At 45.6% G+C, this 19,775-nt stretch overlaps 1 protein-coding gene across 1 annotated transcript in view; it reads left to right on the top strand.

Annotated features, from left to right (window-relative positions):
• Positions 1-14,733, top strand: part of LOC146802013 (gap junction beta-2 protein-like) — a 34,957-nt gene extending 20,224 nt beyond the window's left edge. Inside the window, exon 2 of the mRNA XM_085621560.1 lies at positions 12,347-14,733. Coding sequence (XP_085477686.1) covers positions 12,375-13,169 — 795 coding nt within the window. The 5' untranslated portion in view covers positions 12,347-12,374 and the 3' untranslated portion in view covers positions 13,170-14,733. The remainder of the gene's footprint in view (positions 1-12,346) is intronic.
• The last annotated feature ends 5,042 nt before the right edge of the window (positions 14,734-19,775 follow it).

Here is a 19,775-nt window from a genome sequence, read left to right as displayed (position 1 = left end):
GCAGTGCTTCTTTATGGAGATGTCTCTATCTGCCGGGTGCCTGCCTGTGCTGTCAGATTTGCTGGCGCGGCCTTCTGCGCACCTCTGACTTAGTGCGCTCCGTCTTCTTCTTGGGCGTTTCCTTCTGGCAATTGGTGTTCCTGTGGTGTAGCTTGCGGTTGTGTCTGTACACCAGCAGGAGCGAGTGATGCAATCTCCTCTCTGGCGGTGGCGTTGGGCAGCCACTAGTGGTGCGCGCTCTGCACCAGTCTTTCTTGTGCTGTTGGTGTGGAGGGGTGCCTTGTGACGTTGCTGTCTTTTCGGCTTGCTGCTTCAGGGCCTTGCAGACTGACAGGCACCACTGGTCAGTGTTCAGGGGTTTCCGAGTTTCTCTGGTAGCGAGTAAAATGATGCCCTACTGGGGAGTACAGTTTCTCTTCTCCTGACTGCTGTGCCTGTAGTGATGGCCGTTTGCCACTCGGAGCGGGTGACGCAGCTTCTGTGCTGGCGGTGGCATCCGACAGCCACTGGGGGTGTGTGCCACGCTCGTTCTGTTTGCGTCTTTTGTGGGCTCTGGGCAGTTCTCAGAGTGGAGGTGGCTTTGGGGTTTCTTGGCTATGTCCCTGGTTCCATCCTGGCTGGTAGGGGCAGGGTCAAAGTAGCGCTCCTCTTGAACTTGTTGGGGCCTGCAGGGCGGCAGGCTGTTGGCTTACTCTTTCCGGTGTGAAGATATAGGTCACAGCAGCTTGCTTGATTTAGGTCAGTGTTCTTGTATGCGGTGTGGCTCATTGACCGCTAGATGGCGCTGTGGGCATTTGCAGAGAGGGCCATGACAGATTCCCATGCGCCGTGGGCCCTTTTGTTTTCTCAGGAGCTGCTTAGTTGTGAGTGCCTGTTTGGGACGTTATCCTGGTCTGATTGCATGCCGTTGGGTGGCACTGCAGTGGTTGCATCCCTCACTGCCACCGTTTGCGCAGGCTAGCTCCCCATGTGCATCAGGGAGGCTAGTGATTTCAGTCTGGCTGCTGTACTTGTGGGGAAGCTGCTCTTGGTTCCACTGAGTGTTGCCTAGTCCCTGTTCCGTGGATGTAGACTCTCGGGGTGCAGGGGGGGTTCACTGCCAATCCTTGCTATCTAGTTGGAGGTTGCTGGGTAAGCAGGAAGCAAGCAGTCTCTCTTCTGGCCGTGTGAGCAGGTGGCCACTGGGGGCGTATGGTGCCCTCAGCACCCTCTACTTGCTGTTCCCCATAGCTTCGCAGGGCAGGGTGCAGGAAGTATGGCCACTAGGTGGCGCTGCAGAGTTTGGTCAACAGTCCCGGGCAGTCTTTCCTAGATCTGGGGTCTCGGCCTACACAGGAGATTTAGATACCGGGCCTTGTACTTCTTTGGTGCAGTGCAGCGATCTCGCAGCCAGGTGTTGCTGCAATGATTTTCCTGGTGCTACGGCAGCTTCACAGTTGCTGCGGGCAGTCGTCTCGGCCATAGCACTTCCATAGACAGGCTGATGACTTCTCACACGGTGAGAGTATGGGGTGAGGACCTGCAGTTCGCAACCCTTTGGTTTCCATTCTAGGCAGGGGCCGTGTCATGCAGCTCTCTCACTGGGCAGGGATGCAGGTGCGGTGCGGGTTCAGCAGGTGGCGCTGCGCACGTTTCTCAGCCGCCGCATTTGTCTCTCTGATCGTGGGCGTGATGTCGGAGTTAGGCGCATCTCTTCATTTAAGGGCCGCCTCTGGGTGCAGGAGGTAGAAGCACTCTCTGGGCCGTTTCCCACAGGCCAGTCGCTGCTTGGGGCCAGAGCCTGGAAGACAGCGCTTCCGCTGCGGCTTCTCTTCTCGGGGCAGCAGGCGTCGGGCGAGATGGCATCCACACGCCCAAGCAGGTAAGGGTAGGGGGCATGGACCTGTTCTCCGCTCTGCTCATTTCACTTTCGCCTCCCCCAGGCGCTCATGTGGCAGTTCTGTGTGGCGGCGCAACTTTCCCATGCGGGCAATTCCAGCTCTACCTCTGGCGCTATAGCTGCTCTTGTGCACCGGTGTTCGCAGGCACTCTTCTGTGGCGGGCTTTACTGAAACTTGCACTCGGGTGCTATAGGGTGGCCCACTCTTCTCTTCTGCATAGGTGCCTCCGGCGACGAACCAGCGAACATATTCATGCGGCATGTTGCTGGGCCGCGATGTTTTCCCAGCCGGCCGTCGCCTCGGGCTGCCCCTGTGCTTGGGACTGATTCAGGGGTTTAAATCGAGGGTCACTGTGCTCGTCACCGGCTGCAGCGGCAGCCGGAGCGCGGCAGTAGGGTCACTCACTGCTTCCGTGGCGGGGCACTCGCTCACCCCGGTGCGGGATAGCTGCGTTTCCTCTCTTTTTCCACCGGAGCCACAGGAGATGGGAGACAGACAGTCACCAGGCGTCACTCCGTGGGGGCGTCGAGCTCGACCCTCAGGGCAGTGGGAATATCGCATCTCGAGCGAATTTCCTCCCCATGAGGAACGACTAAGCGCCTAGCAGCGGGCACACGAGGTCAGACCCGCCTCGTCGCCAATGTAGTGTCGGGTCTCAGGCCCACATGATAATCCAAGACACAGACATCAGGTAGTTTAGTGTAATAAGTGACCACGTGCGCCCGGGCCCTTTTATTGGCGGGCCACGTCACTCGTGACACCTGTGATGGATGGATGGGTGAGGGTGCAAGTGTGTCCAGCCCTCAAGGGAGTGGCTGGGGAGGCAGCTGCTTGCGGAACTCTAGAACGTGTCCTGCAGGACACTACAAACAGTACCTTGTTTTCTCCTGTTTGGGACACTGCATGAGGAAGCATAGTTCACTTTCAGAGAGTCCCACATTGCAGTATTTACATATTCAGTCTTGCTCTGCTTTCAGGTCTGACTGTCTGTGTTGTCCTTCTTCCATCTCTAAGATGGCCGCTAGCCCTGTGCCTGGCTTCCTGTTAGAATGTAATTCTATTTATAAGGTTGTAGCATTTCACCTTGTTCTGTGTCTCTCCTTGAGTTTCCCAGTGGGTTGCGGATTTTTTTTTTTTTTTTCAATAACAGATTCAGGTATGGTGTTATCAATGATTGCTCCCTTATTTAAGTGTGCATCGACATTCTATTGAATGATTTTATTGTTTAAACTGCTCGAACAAGCGTTTTGGATTGATTTTTTTTTATCGTATATAAATGTGAAAAGTAGGCAGTCTCCTCCCCTTCTGCATGGTGCGTTAAGGGTGACATGGAATGTGACGTGGTTGAGGGGACCTGTCACGCGCAAGTCAGACAGCCTGACACAAGCTGTATTTGAAACGAGTTCCAGCTTCTCAACCAAACAGATCGCGGGCGCCCTCTAGTGTTCATTGAAAGAATACTATACTAAGTGGTGTGTTTATTACATTAACTTGTCATAGTTGTTTCGGAATGTATGTTTGCACAAAAGCACAGGACACAATCATAAAAGGTAGTCAAGCACCCTCAATCACTTCCACATCCCCATCCCCTTGCATCTTCAGCACGAGAGAAAGAACCGCCATATTCCGAGTTTAGCACTGGCTGCATACAATTCTCATGTGGTGTCAAATTACACCTCTTCAGAATAAATAAAAAACCGAACCCCAACCGTATGATAAGGAGGTTAGAATTGTTGTTACAAAGTGTAACATTACCATTTCGCTCCTCCAAAGCCATCAACCTATCCACTGTGTCACTAGTCGTAATGTTTTCTTGTGACCTGTAATACTCCCAAAAAAAATAAAAAGTGAAAAATATACACCTAAAAGGTGTCCACACACACTGTGTCAAAGTCCCGGCTTTTTAAAAAATGTTTTTTTTACATAAGCATCATTATTTAGATGGTGGAAATTATCTGTAAATTCCCATTCCTGGCATAAAATCAAAACTTTGCATTGACTAACACTAATTAATTCCCAACGCCCTGTATGTTTTCATTTTTAAATATTCATGACGTCAAACTGAGATCTGCCAAACTGCTGACATTAAAACGTATTAGTGCCGAAGGGAGGGGTAGGAATAAGGCTGGAGTTTTGCCACAAAGCACAGCTTGCATGCCGTGCACCAGTGACCGGCACATTTTAGAGGCTCAGGTGCAAAACTTTCTTTTCAGTCCATGCATATCTTGTTCTTGCACTGTTTAATCAGTGCAAACAAATATCTGATCGAGCAGTGCAAATGTCACCAGAGCAAAACTGCTTATTCACGGGAATTACGCATGTCACCAAGACTGAGATAGTAAGGAATTTGTAATCTAGAGTTTCAAGATCTATTATTAAGGAACTTGCAATTTGTAGTAAAATAACACCAGGGTAAGTCACCAGCTTTAGCCGTTTTCTTATTTGTCGGATTTAGCTTATGCTATTCATTCTGACGACAGCATTATTAGTGCTTTTCACTTCTGTGCACCTCCAAGGAGCAGTCTTAAGCATGAGCGCGCTGGGCAGTTGCCCGGGGGCCCCACGAGCACAGGGACCCCATGCAGACCAGAATTTAACACATTTTCCGTTAAACATTTTTATTCCTGTGAGTGGTTGTGTAGGCAGGGCCCAGTGCACTGCTTTGCTCGGGGGCCTATAATGCTGTTAAGATGGCCCTGCCAAGGAGAACAGCCATCGCGAGACCTCACAGCAGTTCTAGCTCATGCTGCTGCTTGTGTAGAGAGGCCGGTAACACCCAAATGCAGGCTGGCATAGGATGCAGATTGATATTTCCACCCTTGAAGCACGATTGCTCAAAACTCTTCTGGGATGGATACCCATGTTTCCAGTGTGAAAATGATACCACAAAAGGTTTGTGAATATTAACAAACTTACGGGTCATAGGTGTGGAATACATTTCACACTTCTGCTTTCCCACTTATAACGCTAAACCTACAGCATTAGAAAATCTGCCATCCTGGGGACAAATTGTTGGCTTCGAGCACCAAGAGATTTTGCAGTCCCCCATCACTGGAGTTTGCAAAATCACAGGGTTTGCAAACTCAAAATTTATTTTTGGTAGTATTGAATCCATTTTATGAGTCAAAAGCATTTCTGAGGTGCACAAAACGTTTACCGTGTTAGGCACGAAGACAATACCTCTTAATTGTGATGTCTATAGTATGTATCAATGGTTTTCGACCAGCATTGTGGTTGAAACCCATTGAATTGTTTCCTACTCCTCAAAAGAGGTGATAACTAATTCGGAAGGAGGAAGCTGTCCTCTTTTGACAGCCTCCCTTTGGGGTGTTGTGTTGGGTGACTGCTAGGAGAGCAGGCAGCAGTCCAAGGGACCAAAACCTTCTCCCCTGATAACTTCCAGAATGGGATTTTTTTTTGAAGAAGCACCAGTTTCTTTTAGTGAACACAGGCTGCTTTGACAAAATATCCTGTTGGTATGCAAACACTGAACAAACATTGCCATTCCTTGCAGGCCAACATCCCCGTGTTTGCTGCCAGCCACAAGGGGTCACAAAAAGCGACCTGCCTAATGAATATTTATTAGGCATCCACTCTGGGCCCCCAAGGACCCCTGGCCACCGCACATCTAAAACAGAGCCACCAGAATTATAACGCACCATCAACGGCACCTTCATGACCGGTACCTTCCCAGTCGACTGGAAACGTGGAGAAGTCAGACCCCTGCTTAAGAAACCCTCAGCAGACCCCACGGACCTCAAGAACTACCGGCCCATCTCTGTCCTCCTCTTCACGGCAAAAGTCGCAGAGAAGTCCATCAACGCACAGCTAACAATGTTCATCGACAACAACTCCATCCTCGACCCCTCCCAAACCAGATTCCGCAACAACCACAGCACCAAGACCGACCTACTCACCGCCACAGACGACATACACACCCTCCTCGACCAAGGCCACTTGCAGCCCTGATCCTAATCGACCTGTCGGCAGCATTCGACACAGTGTCCCACCGCATACTCGCCGCCAGACTACACAACGCTGGCATTCAAGGAACCGCCCTAAACTGGATCCGCTCGTTCTTCACCGGCAGAAGCCAAAGAATCAGACTGCCACCCTTCTTCTCCGAACCCACAGAAATCAACTGCAGAGTACCCCAGGGATCAACGCTCAGCCCAACCCTCTTCAACATCTGCATGGCCCCCCCTTGCCAACTTCGTCAGACAGCACGGCCTCAGCATAGTATCCTACGCCAAGGACACCCAGCTTATCCTCTCCCTCACCAAGCACCCCACCACTACCAGACTCAACTTCCAGGAAGAAATGCAGGACGTTGCATCCTGTATGAGCAACAGCTGTCTGAAACTCAACTTGGAGAAGACAGAAGCCCTCATACTCGGAACCACCCCATGAGCATGGAATAACACCTGGTGGCCCTCCGCAGCCCTCCGACCCCAACGGAACACGCCAGAAACCTCTGCATCCTACTCGACTCCTCCCTCTCCATGAACAAGCAGGTCAACACGTCATTTCCAGCTGTTTCAACACCCTCCGCATCCTCCGAAATACCTTCAAATGCATCTCCCCTAAGTCAAGGTAGACAGTCACCCACGCACTCATAACCAGCAGACTGGACTTCGGGAACGCCCTCTACGCCAGGATCAAGTCGCTACTCCGCAAACTTGAGACGATACAGAACACCACAGCCAGACTAGTCCTCGGCTTTTCTCGACACGAGCACATCAGCCAACATCTACGGAACCTCCACTGGGTCCCCATCGAGGAGAGAGTCACCTTCAAGATACTCACCCATGCCTACAAATGCCTCCACAACACAGGACCCCAATATCTCAACGAGGGAATCGCCTTCCACGTACCCGAAAGAAACCTCCCCCCCACCAACCTCGCTCTCGCCGAAACCCTGCGCATCCACAGAGCAAGAACAGAGGGAAGAGACTTCTCCCACATCGCAGGAAAAACCTAGAACAAGCTCCCTATTGACATCACACGCCCCCTCCCTGTACACCTTCAGGAAGACGCTCAAGACCTTGCTCTTCGACTGAACTGGAACTGCTTCTCCCCCCTCCCCCCCAGCGCCTTGAGACCCTCACGTGTGAATAGCGCACTCACTATTCCCTGAGTGATTGAGGTAATTTAAAAAATAAATCTACCTTGATATTTAGCGATGCTACCTAGGGGTGCATTGGCCACACTGCAAAGCTAACAAGCATTTGCAATGCAGTAGGTCTCACATTTGCGAGAGTTTGAGCTATTGGCATTGTAAATGACAATGCCTTTTATTTATGCATTTTGAAAACCTGCAAGCGATGCACAGACACACACTTTGTAGTGATAGTCTTTACTTACCAGAAGCAACGACTATTAAGTACAAAATGCATAGCCGAGAACTAAAAACTTGTCTCAAAAGTCAGCGCACAATCTGAAACCACTTTTTACAGTCTTTGATACATCGGGTCTATATGTTCCTTAAATTCCATGTACATCTGAGCTGCGAAATATAAATTAAACTTACTATTTTTGCACACAACTCATTTCTTCTCTCGGTGCAGTAACAATGTGTCTCGGCCTTTCATCTCTCTGTGCCTCCGTTGAAATGGTGTTACGTGGCTCTTTGTAGGAAGTGCCCGTTTCCATCTCTTATTCATGAAATTAATGCACTCTTAGACATATTTTAGAGCTGCCGCCAAAATATGTGTTGCGTACATTTCTGAAAATAACACGTACAACTGTCTGAAAAAACAGGTTTACATAAGTGAAAGGAGCACACAGACAAGACAAGTAACCTTCGGCAAGCAACACCCCTGAAGCCATTACTGCAGCATGAGATCCACAGAGCGGATAACTGTGATCAGTAATTCAACTTCTAGGGCCTTCTGTATGAAGTTATGGTCACCTAACTGCTTGCTCTTTAGGAAAGAATGGGTCCCACAATGCACAAGCACAGGAAAGCCCCCGTGTGATCCCAAGAAATAGTCTCCCGGCGTGTTTAGGGGATCTCAAGAGGTTCCCTCGGATTGTGCCCCGAAGCAGAATTATCCGATTGAGGAACCGCGTCTACGACATGAAGTGAAAGTTCAACTGGATGTTTGCCAAAGGCGCGTGGAGCCTAAGAAGACACTGCCTGGGGAGATTGGGGGGGGGGGGGGGGCTGAAAGCGAGTGTATCTCTGCTGTTTGTGAAGTGCTGAGCTAACATCCTTTGCTACAACAAATTACATATTATCCCCTATTAAGTAAAAGCGCAGCTCAGTCTCTGCCGGGTCAATGTTCATTTCCAGAACTATTCCCTCACGCCAGGTTTTTGAAGGGGCGGCTCCTCCGCCATGGCGAAGGAGTGTCGCCCCACTGCTTTCAAGCAGTGCGTGGCATACATAATAGAAACATAAAATGATGATAACTTTGCGTTATTATAATTTTATGCTTCCTGCGGGCAAGCAGGTCGGCGGGGCTGCTCTACTCTCCAAGCAGGGCAGGGGAGAAGTGGTTAGCCCACTCCTGAGTGCGCAACAACAGTTTGGTTGGCATTCTCAGGCCGCCAAAACCAGTCATGGGCATTTTCCCATTCTTTATGCAGGCTGCATTACAGCCTTCATAGAAAACATACCCACTCCTCCAGCTCCTGGCTGAGGGCCGTGTCACGGCGCTCAGACCAATCACAGTGCTGCATTGCAGTGTTGTGATTGGCTTACGGGAGGGAGCCTGGCTGCCTGCTTCCTGTTCCTTGAGTCGGAGGCAGGAGAGCAGGAGCAAAGACATGGGACCTGACAGAAAGACCCTCCCTGCAACCCCGCCATGACCCCCGCGCCCTACCCGCCACCTGCGAGCCATGCTGGCCGCCACTGTTTTTCTGGTGTTCCCAGACACTGTGGTGCGGGGCCCACTGACAGGAACACATGCAGGCCACTGTGCTCTGTAACATACATGCACAATACCACTCAGACTATTCACTCGTCTGCAATGGCCTCTAGCGACCATCTGCCCGTTTTATTTACCTTCTCGAACCATGCCAGGCCCTAAGAACGTGAAGTGAATAGATTATATATAGTAGAGGCCAGGTGGCACTCTGCAGACCCCAGTGAACATGAACACAAGCGAGATTGTCTGTCTATATTTCTGTAGCCAGTCTAACCTTTCTGCCGATCTCTTCAGTATATATTATCATCCAAAACTCCTTCTCCACATAAATTTAAGCACCAGCCACCAGGAACTGCTGTCCTTCTCCTCTCTTGTCCATCACCCAGGGTACAAGTCCTAAAAAAAGAGAAGTGGGGGGACTAACCAAGTTAGGCAGTATGCAAGTGACATCATGGTGCATGCCATAGCAGTGCATGATGTCACAATGCATGGCATCGCACGTGGCACCACTGGAGTGACCTCACTGGAAGTGACCTCATAAGAAGTGATACCACATATTATGACTTCCCACGTATGTTTATCATTTTTTTCATGAGTACATTTAAGCGTGTAATGAAATTTAACAAATTAGATTTTGCATCAGGGTTGTGTCACAAAAATGGTGCAACTCCTACGCAAAATATGAGCCTCAACTAATGCATTTATGCTTTTTTAAAACCCTACCACAAAGAAATTGGCAACAAGGAGAAGCATGGTAGTAGATCTATTCTGCTTAACTGTTTGCAAAGTCTGCATTTTAAAATATTTTATGGGGTTAAGGCACCTGCTGTAGAGATCTTTGTGTGCCCAGTAAATCTCATGGAGTAGTAATAATGGTAAAATAACTCTGGAGATTAACGCTCTTGCTGAAGAGATCTGTGTTTTGTGTAATTCCACAATTGAATCAAAGTAGAATAGAAGGTTAATGTGTCTCTTGCATAACACATCGACACATAGGCTGTGCTAGCAACATTGTCTGCCACGTTTACTACATACATGCCTAAAGAGGCGCGTAAGTGCAGGTGGAAGTAGAATTCTTCTAGGTGTTGACTGACATTGCTTTACCCGCATGCCCTTACTCTGACACATGAGATATTAGCAATATGCTAACAGTGCTCAAGTGGCAGGGCCCTCGCTAGGAGGCCTCCTCAGCTTGCACCACCCATAGGCCTCGCCAGCACTGACAATGCCAATACAAACACAAAAACTATCACAGTCCGACAAGTGTGACAATTCAGAATATTCCAGGCCCCCAAAGAATGGCTTGGATGGCGGGTATAAATAATTTTTAATGTATATTGAATTGTATATCAACTGTTGTGCTCATCTCCAAAAAATAAACAGCGCCACCATGTGGCAGACTGTCATAGGTGCCGGTGTTGACAATTAAGTGCCGAGCAACGGAAACCACTGGCTCAAATTAAGCACTGAATTCCTCACACTTATTATACTCATCTTTCTCTTGGGTCTGTTCACACAAAGGAAAACACACCCAGCCAATCTTGGCACAGGGCGCGTGTTTGCAGACAGTGCAGCTCACCAGCATTTGCAGATGGACCTTGCTCTGCCCTCCACCGGTTTCTGAGCAGAGACCTTCGTGGTGCTCCTCGATTCATGAGTCCGCGGGCTGCCGGTGGCTTCCACACAGGAAGCGTCAGCAGCAGGACAGCCCAGAAGACTTCAGCTCAGCACTAGGCTTAGTCCTAGCTTTGAGGATTTGGAAGAGTTCCTCATTCACATAGCAGAGGAGCAGGGTCCATGCAGGCCTTTGTCTATGTAGGTCCTCTAGCTGCTGGTGCACTGCTGCAGTGCTCAGTTTTTGGTAGCAGCCTTCTGCTAGTCAGTACCAGTGCGCTGCCAGTACATCTTCAAAATTTGAAAAACCAACTAGTCAGTTTTGGTCAGTCTCTCTCTTCTGGGCCTTTTACCTGCTCCCCAATTGCACTGTCAAGTCTGGTGCCTACGACACATTCGGTAGGTACATTGTCCAGTGTTCAACCCAAGCAGGGAACTGTGGCCAAGATTTATAGCAATTTCACGCAATGCAGCGCAGCAAGTAAACAGAGCAGAACAGAACCACCTGGCAATGTTTTCCTCTCTCTACGCTGGTGCACCCCAGGCTGCTGTGCCTCAATGCACACATCCTTGTCCTTTTGTCCAAGGGTGTGTGCATTCTGTAAGGAATAGTTTTTGTACTGGAAGAGCACCCTCCAGTACAAAAACTATCCTTTAACGCTTTTCCTGCTTTCTAGGTGGGCTGTACAAGTAGAAAACTTGCAGGGAAATGAAAACATTTCTCCTTGTTACGTATCATCAGAGTTTAGCACAAATCCCTTCCTATGAATGTTTTTAGATCAGTATTTGCATAAAAACCATGGGTTGTTGCATGGGAATGCCCACGTACCATCCATGGAATGCCCCCTTGACGCAAAATAACGCAAAGCAGCTTAAAGCGCAACTCTGCGTTACTTTGGGAAACTATCCAATGCAAATCCTGATTTCGTAGGATAGTAAATCCCAGTATAACATTTGCATCAAGTTTGCCTCAGAAACGAAAAGCAAACCTGGTGCAAAGCGTTAGTAAATCTGGGCCCGTGCGTATTCCCCTCAGGCATGCGCTGGGGATGAAGAGGCACATTGGAAGGTGAAGAAGTAGGACATGGTCTGAGCTTGTTTCTCTATGTTCATCAGATATTTGCCATTTTACATTTATAATTGATACAAAAAAGACATCCACAATCATCTAATGTTAACCTTAATGACAGGTACACTGAAGGTAAATGCAATAAGTCTTTATTCACATTAGTTTGGGTGTATGTGATTATTACGTAACATCAATCTGGATGATCAGAAAGGGCCCTTTTAGCAGAGACTGCTTGGCTCAGTCTACATGGGAAGGCTAGCAGCCATGACCTCTGGGGATGTATACTGCACCCGAAACCATAGCCGCCAGATAGGACCTAGCCACAGGGTCAAGGTCAATGGTCTCTTCAGATTAAATGTTTAGGGTCCCCGATTTACTATGATAGACCACCAAACTGTGTTGACTACTCTCATTTCAATTTTATGTAATCCTCATTTTCTACAGCATTTAACATTCTCTCATCAGGTGACCTATTGTGTAATTTCAAAATTGGGTGGCATTCATCTTCTTCAAGTTCCATCTTCTGTACCGTGTTAGCACCATGTTATTTTATGTCGTCTAAGTAACCATGACCATCTTTTTGATAGGGGCGCTGTCACTCTGGGTGTGGTCTAGTCCATGCTGCACAAAAACTCAGTAAATAAAGAACTGTCTCCAGTAGACCAAATACAATAGGTCAATTTTACCGGAATAATTTGCTTCAGAAGGATGATTTTATTCTGTGGGGTTGAAACTTATACACTAAGTTGCAAGAACATCTCAACCGTTGCAGGAAACACTTAATTTATGTTACTACCCGCCCAAGCTTTCAAGAAACTCTTGTGTCATGCAGATCTTGATATGAGAGTTGTGTTGTGTTCAGTCTGTGATGGATGGCTATGTCACCTAATGCTTTCATTTTATTTCGTTAGATTTTAGAAGCAAGACAAAGAAGAAACGATGGATTGGGGGACGCTGCACGAGGTGATTGGAGGAGTGAACCGCCACTCCACGAGTATCGGCAAAATCTGGCTGTCTGTCCTGTTCATTTTCCGCATCATGATCCTGGTGGTGGCCGCAGAAGCGGTCTGGGGAGACGAACAATCGGATTTTACTTGCAACACCCTGCAGCCGGGGTGCAAGAATGTCTGCTATGACCACTATTTCCCAATCTCTCACATTAGGCTGTGGAGCCTGCAGCTCATTATAGTGGCCACTCCTGCCCTCCTAGTGGCCATGCATGTTGCTTACAAGAGGCATGAAGAGAAGCGGCAACTGAGGAAGAAAAAGAATGGGGCCCTTGACCCCGGTGAAATCGAAGAATTGAAACTGAGAAAGATCCGTATTGTGGGCAGTTTGTGGTGGACCTACACCACCAGCATCTTCTTTAGGCTTCTCTTCGAGTCCGTTTTCATGTACTTGTTCTACTTCATGTACACTGGGTTCCACATGCCGCGTCTGGTGAAGTGCGACGCGTGGCCGTGCCCCAATGTGGTGGACTGCTTCATTTCCAGGCCCACGGAGAAGACTGTCTTCACCGTTTTCATGGTGGTTGTATCTGGCATTTGCATGGTGCTCAACGTGGCAGAATTGTGTCTCTTGATCGTCCAGGCTATCTGCAGGCGATCGAGGAAGGTGGCCAAGTACCACAAGAGCAAGACAGTGACCCCGAAAGAAAAGGAGCAGAATGAGATGAACGAGCTGTATTCAGGCAGCTGTCAGAACACGGTCTCCAGTGTGTCCAAACTGAACTAAAGTTAAGGGCCCTACTAGATGAAACTTTGACAATGGCATCCCATTGCCCTCCACACCTAGAAGGATGACAACTCATCTTACAGAGATCCAAGATTATTCCATTTTTTAAACATATCAGCCTAATTATTTAATTAAAGGATTAGTTTGGCAAAATTCAACCTGATTAAGATGAATGATTCACAATCTATTCAACTACAGACATTGAAAAACACAAGCAAAATACCAGCATTTTCTCAGTTATTTTCCAACCTCAGTGATCAGAACCAATCAGGGGACCTGTGCCTGCGATAATTTTTGCATTTTATTTTTGCTTAATAATTCAGAGGGCAAAAAAGGAACAATTTCTAATTTGGGACTGTTACACGAGTATTGATTGGAATTATAATAATAGTTTATTGCCTGCCTGCAAGTATTTTTTTTTAATGTAAAGTCTTGTTATTTAAAATACTATGCAGTTTAATGGAATAGTCTTTGATATAGAGCACAATGCAATTTTATAGAAGAACAGAATAGAATTTCAGTATTATAACCAATAGCAAGTCTATTTGGTAAGTTATAGGATGTTGCTTTGAACATACTGCCAGATTTGCTACTTTTGTACAGTTTTGCAAAGAGAAGTGTTTTGTTTCTATACACACTTTGTTTAGATGCTTATTTTTTATGAAAAGTGAAAACATAGTTAAAACTTGAGAATGTTGACATTCAGTCTTCTGCCATTGCCCCCTTCTTTGCTCAGCTCTCATAACCTTGCATTGTGGGAGTTCGCCCCACCTCCAAATGTCCATTTTCAAATCTGCGGACATATACAAGTAATACTGCAGGAACAAGCTAGAAGCGTAAGAAAAAGTGGCCGATCACGCCTTACGCTAAACCAGCTTCTTCTTATGATACACTGATCAAAGCAGAGCTTCAACAGATTAAATATGGAGGTGCTATGGGAACTTTAGTGTTGACATACACATATTACCTTTCCACAAGTAGGTCAGCGTACTGGACTGTTTGGAAAAGTGTTGAAATACAACAGTATGAGATTGACCAGTGTAGTAAATTAGTTGTAGTGGACACTGGTTTATGGATGTGCACTCCTATTTTCAGACCTGTCCCACCTACCTATCAAAATCAAAGTGGTCATATGGTGTTATATTTCTTTTTTACTTGACGTCGCAGATTTGACAAGTCTCTACACACTAAATGCAATTGACTTGTGGGTTCTGAGGGACACAAAGGACAATTTGCTGAAGAACCCCAAGAAACAAATAGGTTTACCTGCCTTTGCAAACTTAACTCCATGACAGCTACAACTAATAATGCAAAGTTCTTGAGGATCACAAGTCTACTTAAAGAGGCTGAAAGGGAATTGAAAACTGCAGAATCCCCTCTTCGAATATCATTTGATCATCTTACAAAAGAGATTTGTTCTAATGGCTGCTAGTGTATGTGAACCTTCACTGCCACGTGCAATGTTGCTGGGTGCTTGGTGGAAGCTGTGAATTCTAAATAAGACAGTTGTTTTCAAGTGTCCGATGCTGGAGCTCAAATAAACATCATTTTTTTGAAGGCTTGACTTCTCTGTGGCAACTGTGTTGTGTATTTAAGGCTGATTCATTATTGATTAAAGATTTATTAACATGGTTTCTTTGTCCGGCTTGGAAGAAGAGTACACAAAAATATCAAAGGAAATATGGTGTTTTACACAATGGAGGGCCTCATTGACCAGACCCCCCAGGATTTTGCGGCATGGATTAGCACATTTTGCGGCACAAATATGGAAATTCTGCGGCACAAATATGGCAATTTAGCGTCATTTGCGTGGCAATTTATTTGCCCCATAATCATTCATTTTCAGCCTTAAATCAATGGAAACTGTTTGAGCAGAGTATTCAACTTTGAAATGGGCATGTTTAAAGTGGCTGCAGCTCTAGGGAAGCAGAGCTCCAATCCTAACCTCATGAGAGGGAGCCTTATTTCTCCCTGGGATGTTCTAGTACCCATGTACATACCCCTGCCGGGGCGCCCCTGTCTCCAGGACCCTAGAGGCATGATACCTCTTCCTCAGGCGCCCTAGGGCACTCGATCGTAGTGGGTGGAAGTACATTGCCACGGCTAATATAAGCATGTTAAATGGGTGTAAGTCCTTTCACAATACAGCTCCCACCTCAATGTGACTTACAGGTGCTGTGTGTGCAGTCTACATCCCAAATATGAGACTATTCACACCACAACTCCTCTGCAAGCAACACCCCTCCCCAGGCTTTTGGCACAGAGATATTTTTGTTACTCTCAGTTCTTACCTTGCAATCTTTCTAATACAGCCTAATACCTTCCAGTATGGGTGATAGGGGACTCTTACACCTTGTAACCCATGTTTTATATATAACCTCATATACATTTTAGTCACACGTGTATGATTTATTGTCTCTGTTTAATATGTGGGTGTGATGCAAAGCAGTCTAACACCCTGCATTAGAAAAGAATAGCGCTATAAAAGAATGAAATAAAAAATAATAATTTGTAAATGCTTTTTAATTTTTTTTGTAATTCATCATACAGATGCCCCTCAGTTCGTGTATGGAGGTAACTAGTCGACTACTGCATATAACGGTTCCCAAGAGCATATGTTAGAAACAGGTGGCCTGACCATACCGGAACATAGTGGGGCACACATTCCTATTTGCTTTAATAATATTTGTATACAGACCCTCTAGCATTTTGTGATTTCACGGGTCACGAAAAAACCCACAAAATCCGCTGACTAGCATGATGGCCGCGAAAATCGCAAAATGCTGGAGGGTCTGTAAAGTGTATTAAACAAAACACAAGAGGTTATGTACAACGCACGTATGTGAAGGAGGCCCATGGAAATAAAATGCATACATAGGAGCACACAATTTGGTCTAAGGGGAAAAGCCCAGATTTCTGGTTTCACAGTGTGCAAATTATTCAGCCACAGATGGCTTTTACATGAAAAGACACTGCTTTCTCTGTAATTTAATTCTTGGCCATAAGGGTACAGCCTGAGTGGCAGGCAGAAGCCACAAGAAAGTTTGTCCTGTCTTGGGCTTGAGGGTCCAGGAGGACCCCGAACTGAGTCAAAGGCAGGTATAAGCTCGGGTTTTCAGTGGCTGTCACACTTCTAACACTTTACTTCAGGGATGGAGAAAATGGGGCCCAGTATAATTATCAGAGAATTGATAAATTCAGGTTTGATTGCCCTGATTCTGGCCACACTTTCACCCAAAGATTTCAAGTGTTTTCAGCAGCCAACATAAACTAATCTGCAGAGTTCCATTGGATCTCCTAATCCTGTTTGGGCTGGCAGCGGCTCTTGCTGGTTTCCTGGAAAATAAGAAAGATAAACCGTTTTTTCCCCTCGGAGGAGACACATTGTGACTTGTTTGTGTACAGCCAATAAGAAGCCACAATTTTTTTTATGCCTACCGGGCGACCTTTTTTTGTGGCCGAAATAATAAATATCGCGGCCATCGCGCTAGTTGGATTTTTTCATGAATGGCGAAATGCTGGAGGGTCTGACTAAACAGATGTTCTCCGCATTGCCCGCCACACCATTGGAACCCTATCAAAGGTGGATCTTGCATGGTGTATTCTTAGCTTCATTCATTTATGTCATATTAAAGCTAACCACACATTACTCTAGAGCACATTAAGATCATGAGACAGGTTTCACATTGGCTTTCCTGGATAACATTCCAATATCACACTTATGTGGAGCTACTACTTGGCCTTCGGTTCACACAATTAGTGAACGCCGTTATGAGGATATTCACGCCTGCCATGAAGCTCGAGTGAGCCAAATTGTGCTTCAAACTTTGTCCTAGTCCTCTCCTTCGTCTGATCGCAGGCCACTGCTTCAAATGTTTGGGCCCTGCCTCTCACTTTGTGCAGAGCAAGTCATTTACAGCTGCACATGCTGCAAACAGAAAATGTTATTTATCTGGAGCAATCAGTGTGCAGCTCGTAGTGCTATAGATCAGCATGTGCCCTGCTTTCCTCCCTGTATGTGAGTGCGTGTGGCACTTTTCCCACCTGCCTTCATCTGTTAATTATCTTGCTATTACACAGACCTCCAATTCTGGGCATCTCTACAAATTTACAGCACTACAAGCTGCCACTGATTGTTACATATAAGGGACATTTTCCATTCTTATTATCTTCTAGAAAATAAGTCTTAAATCTTTATTGCTTGATCAATAAAAATCATTGCAATTAAAACATCTTCACATCACATAATATTTAAAAACTGTACCACATATACTATTTAAAAATTTGTCAATACATTCATAACCATATAAAAAAAACAGAACAAATCACCATACATCAATAATTACTATGACATAATATTGCACATTTTGCAGTTTAAAGTGACAACGTGCAAAGCATTCTAATTCCCTGTTTCTAACAACAAGAATAAAATGTATTGAAAAATACTTCAATAGTTTCTGTAGCAGAATATTACACATGTTGCATTTTAAAGTGCTAATGTGCAGTAATTACCACTTCTATTGTAATAAAGCAATAATAAAGTGCATCAAAAGTTACTGTAATGGTGAAACTTCTATTACATTTCTAATTATCACCATAGCAGCATGATCACTAAGATATACAAGATATAAAAAGTGCTAAAAACTATTAGGTTCCAGAGCCTTAAAAATAATGGAACTCACACTTATTATATCAAACATTTTTCAACTGCACTTAAGAATTTTACCACTTGGCATAACAACAGGATCGATTCTCCAGATAATGACATAATTAAAGCCTGACAAACAGATCTAACCCCGATCCTCAAGAAATGTGGTTTCAAAACGGTACGTCGAATGTTAATCAGCTTAGGACACATGCACACTATATGTACTAATGTTTCTTGAGGCCATCCGCATAGTCTACAATTGGAATCTGGCCACTGCTTGATCCAGGATTGCGTGCCCTCTTTTGTTGGATTTATACCCATTCGTAACCTTAACATTTTTTTAAAATCCTTGCTGAGAAATAAGCAGTCAAATATGGCTGAATGCGTGGAGATTGGTATGAATGAATCACATCCCATGCATAATTTTTCCCTGCTAATGCATTTTTGTCCAATTTGAAGGATTCAGCTTTGATCAGTTTTTTTTAAATTAACTTACAATTGGGCATTTTCAGATCTTGCAGTGCTATTTGCAAGCCACTATCCCTGGGCGAGGTTAAAAAATGGGATCTCCATTTAGCAGCGAAGGCAGACTTATCTATTTCTAACCAGCAAATGTTCCCTAGGGATGCAGAAGCTGATGAAGACATAGCGACCATACATTTAGAAAATGCTCCTTTTGATACCAGGCACTGTCTCTGAGACCAAACTCTAATCTTGTTCCCGCTTGGCCTACTGAACTGGCAATCCTAAACGTTGCTTTGAAAACCTTGATTACCAATAGATCCAGAACCTTTGCATCTTTCCCTCTGGTGATGGGTGAACCATATAAAAGGGTAGGTCGTATCTTAGCTTTGATGACTTTATGAATATAGTCATACGATTGACAATTCAGTGATTTTTTTTTAAGCATTTATAAGCATGAATTTAGGTCACAGTTTTAGCCCTTAGGTCCTTAAAATGGTATTTGAAGGATACTCGGTTATCGAACATCGCCCCTAGATATCTATACGTTTTGATGACTTCAATTGGGCCTGCTCTGGCCTTCCATATATTGAACTTCTGCTTAACAGAACCAATTTTCATAACTTTGTTTTTTTTTTACATTCAACTCAAGGCCATTTCATTTTATATAATCATCAAAGGTCTTAATAAGTCTTTGTAGACCAATAGGAGTATGGCGAACGAGGGTAGTAACATCAGCATATTGAAGGTAGCTGATTTGTAGCCCCTCCAACCTAGGGACATGTGCGTTAATAGAATCCAGGTGCTTAGAAAAATCTGATAAAAATAAATTAAAAAGGCAGGGATCAAGAACACAGCCTTGTTTTAGGCCATTATATGTTCTGATTTTTCTTGATATGGAACTACCATTACCCAACCTGACTTGAACCCAGGTATCTGTATACAAAAGGATAATAGCCTTCAACAGTTTCCCTGGGATGGCCCAGGGAAACTGGGGCATCCCAGCAATTTTTTACATAACAGATTACGAGGCACAGAGTCAAAGGCTGCCTTTAGATCAATAAAAGCAATGTATATATTTTGTTTATTTAACACGGCCCGCTCAGCAAGTAACGTTAGAGTCAACAGGTTGGTAGTGGTGGATTGGCCTTTCCGAAAACCAGTTTGATTAAATGGAATAATACTTTCCTAAGATGCCCAATTCTTTCAACAGAATGGAAGCAAACACCTTTGCATCAACATCAGTCAACGAAATTAAACATTAATTGGCGGGATTGGCGACCGGACCACTTTTATAAATGGGCTGCAATATGCTACCTTGCCATGATGCTGGCACAATCTCCAATGCCAATACTTCATTGAATAATTTATACAAAATACCAGCCCACATGTCGATATTGGCACAGAACAGGGCATTAGGCAGCCCATTAGGTCCAGGGGCACCATTTGCACGAAGCCCACGTAACAGAGTTAATACTTGATTACAACTTAAACAT

Source organism: Triturus cristatus, chromosome 8 (assembly GCF_964204655.1).
Source record: "Triturus cristatus chromosome 8, aTriCri1.1, whole genome shotgun sequence".
Taxonomy (NCBI): Eukaryota; Metazoa; Chordata; class Amphibia; order Caudata; family Salamandridae; genus Triturus; species Triturus cristatus.
This window is presented reverse-complemented; position numbering and strand designations above follow the sequence as displayed.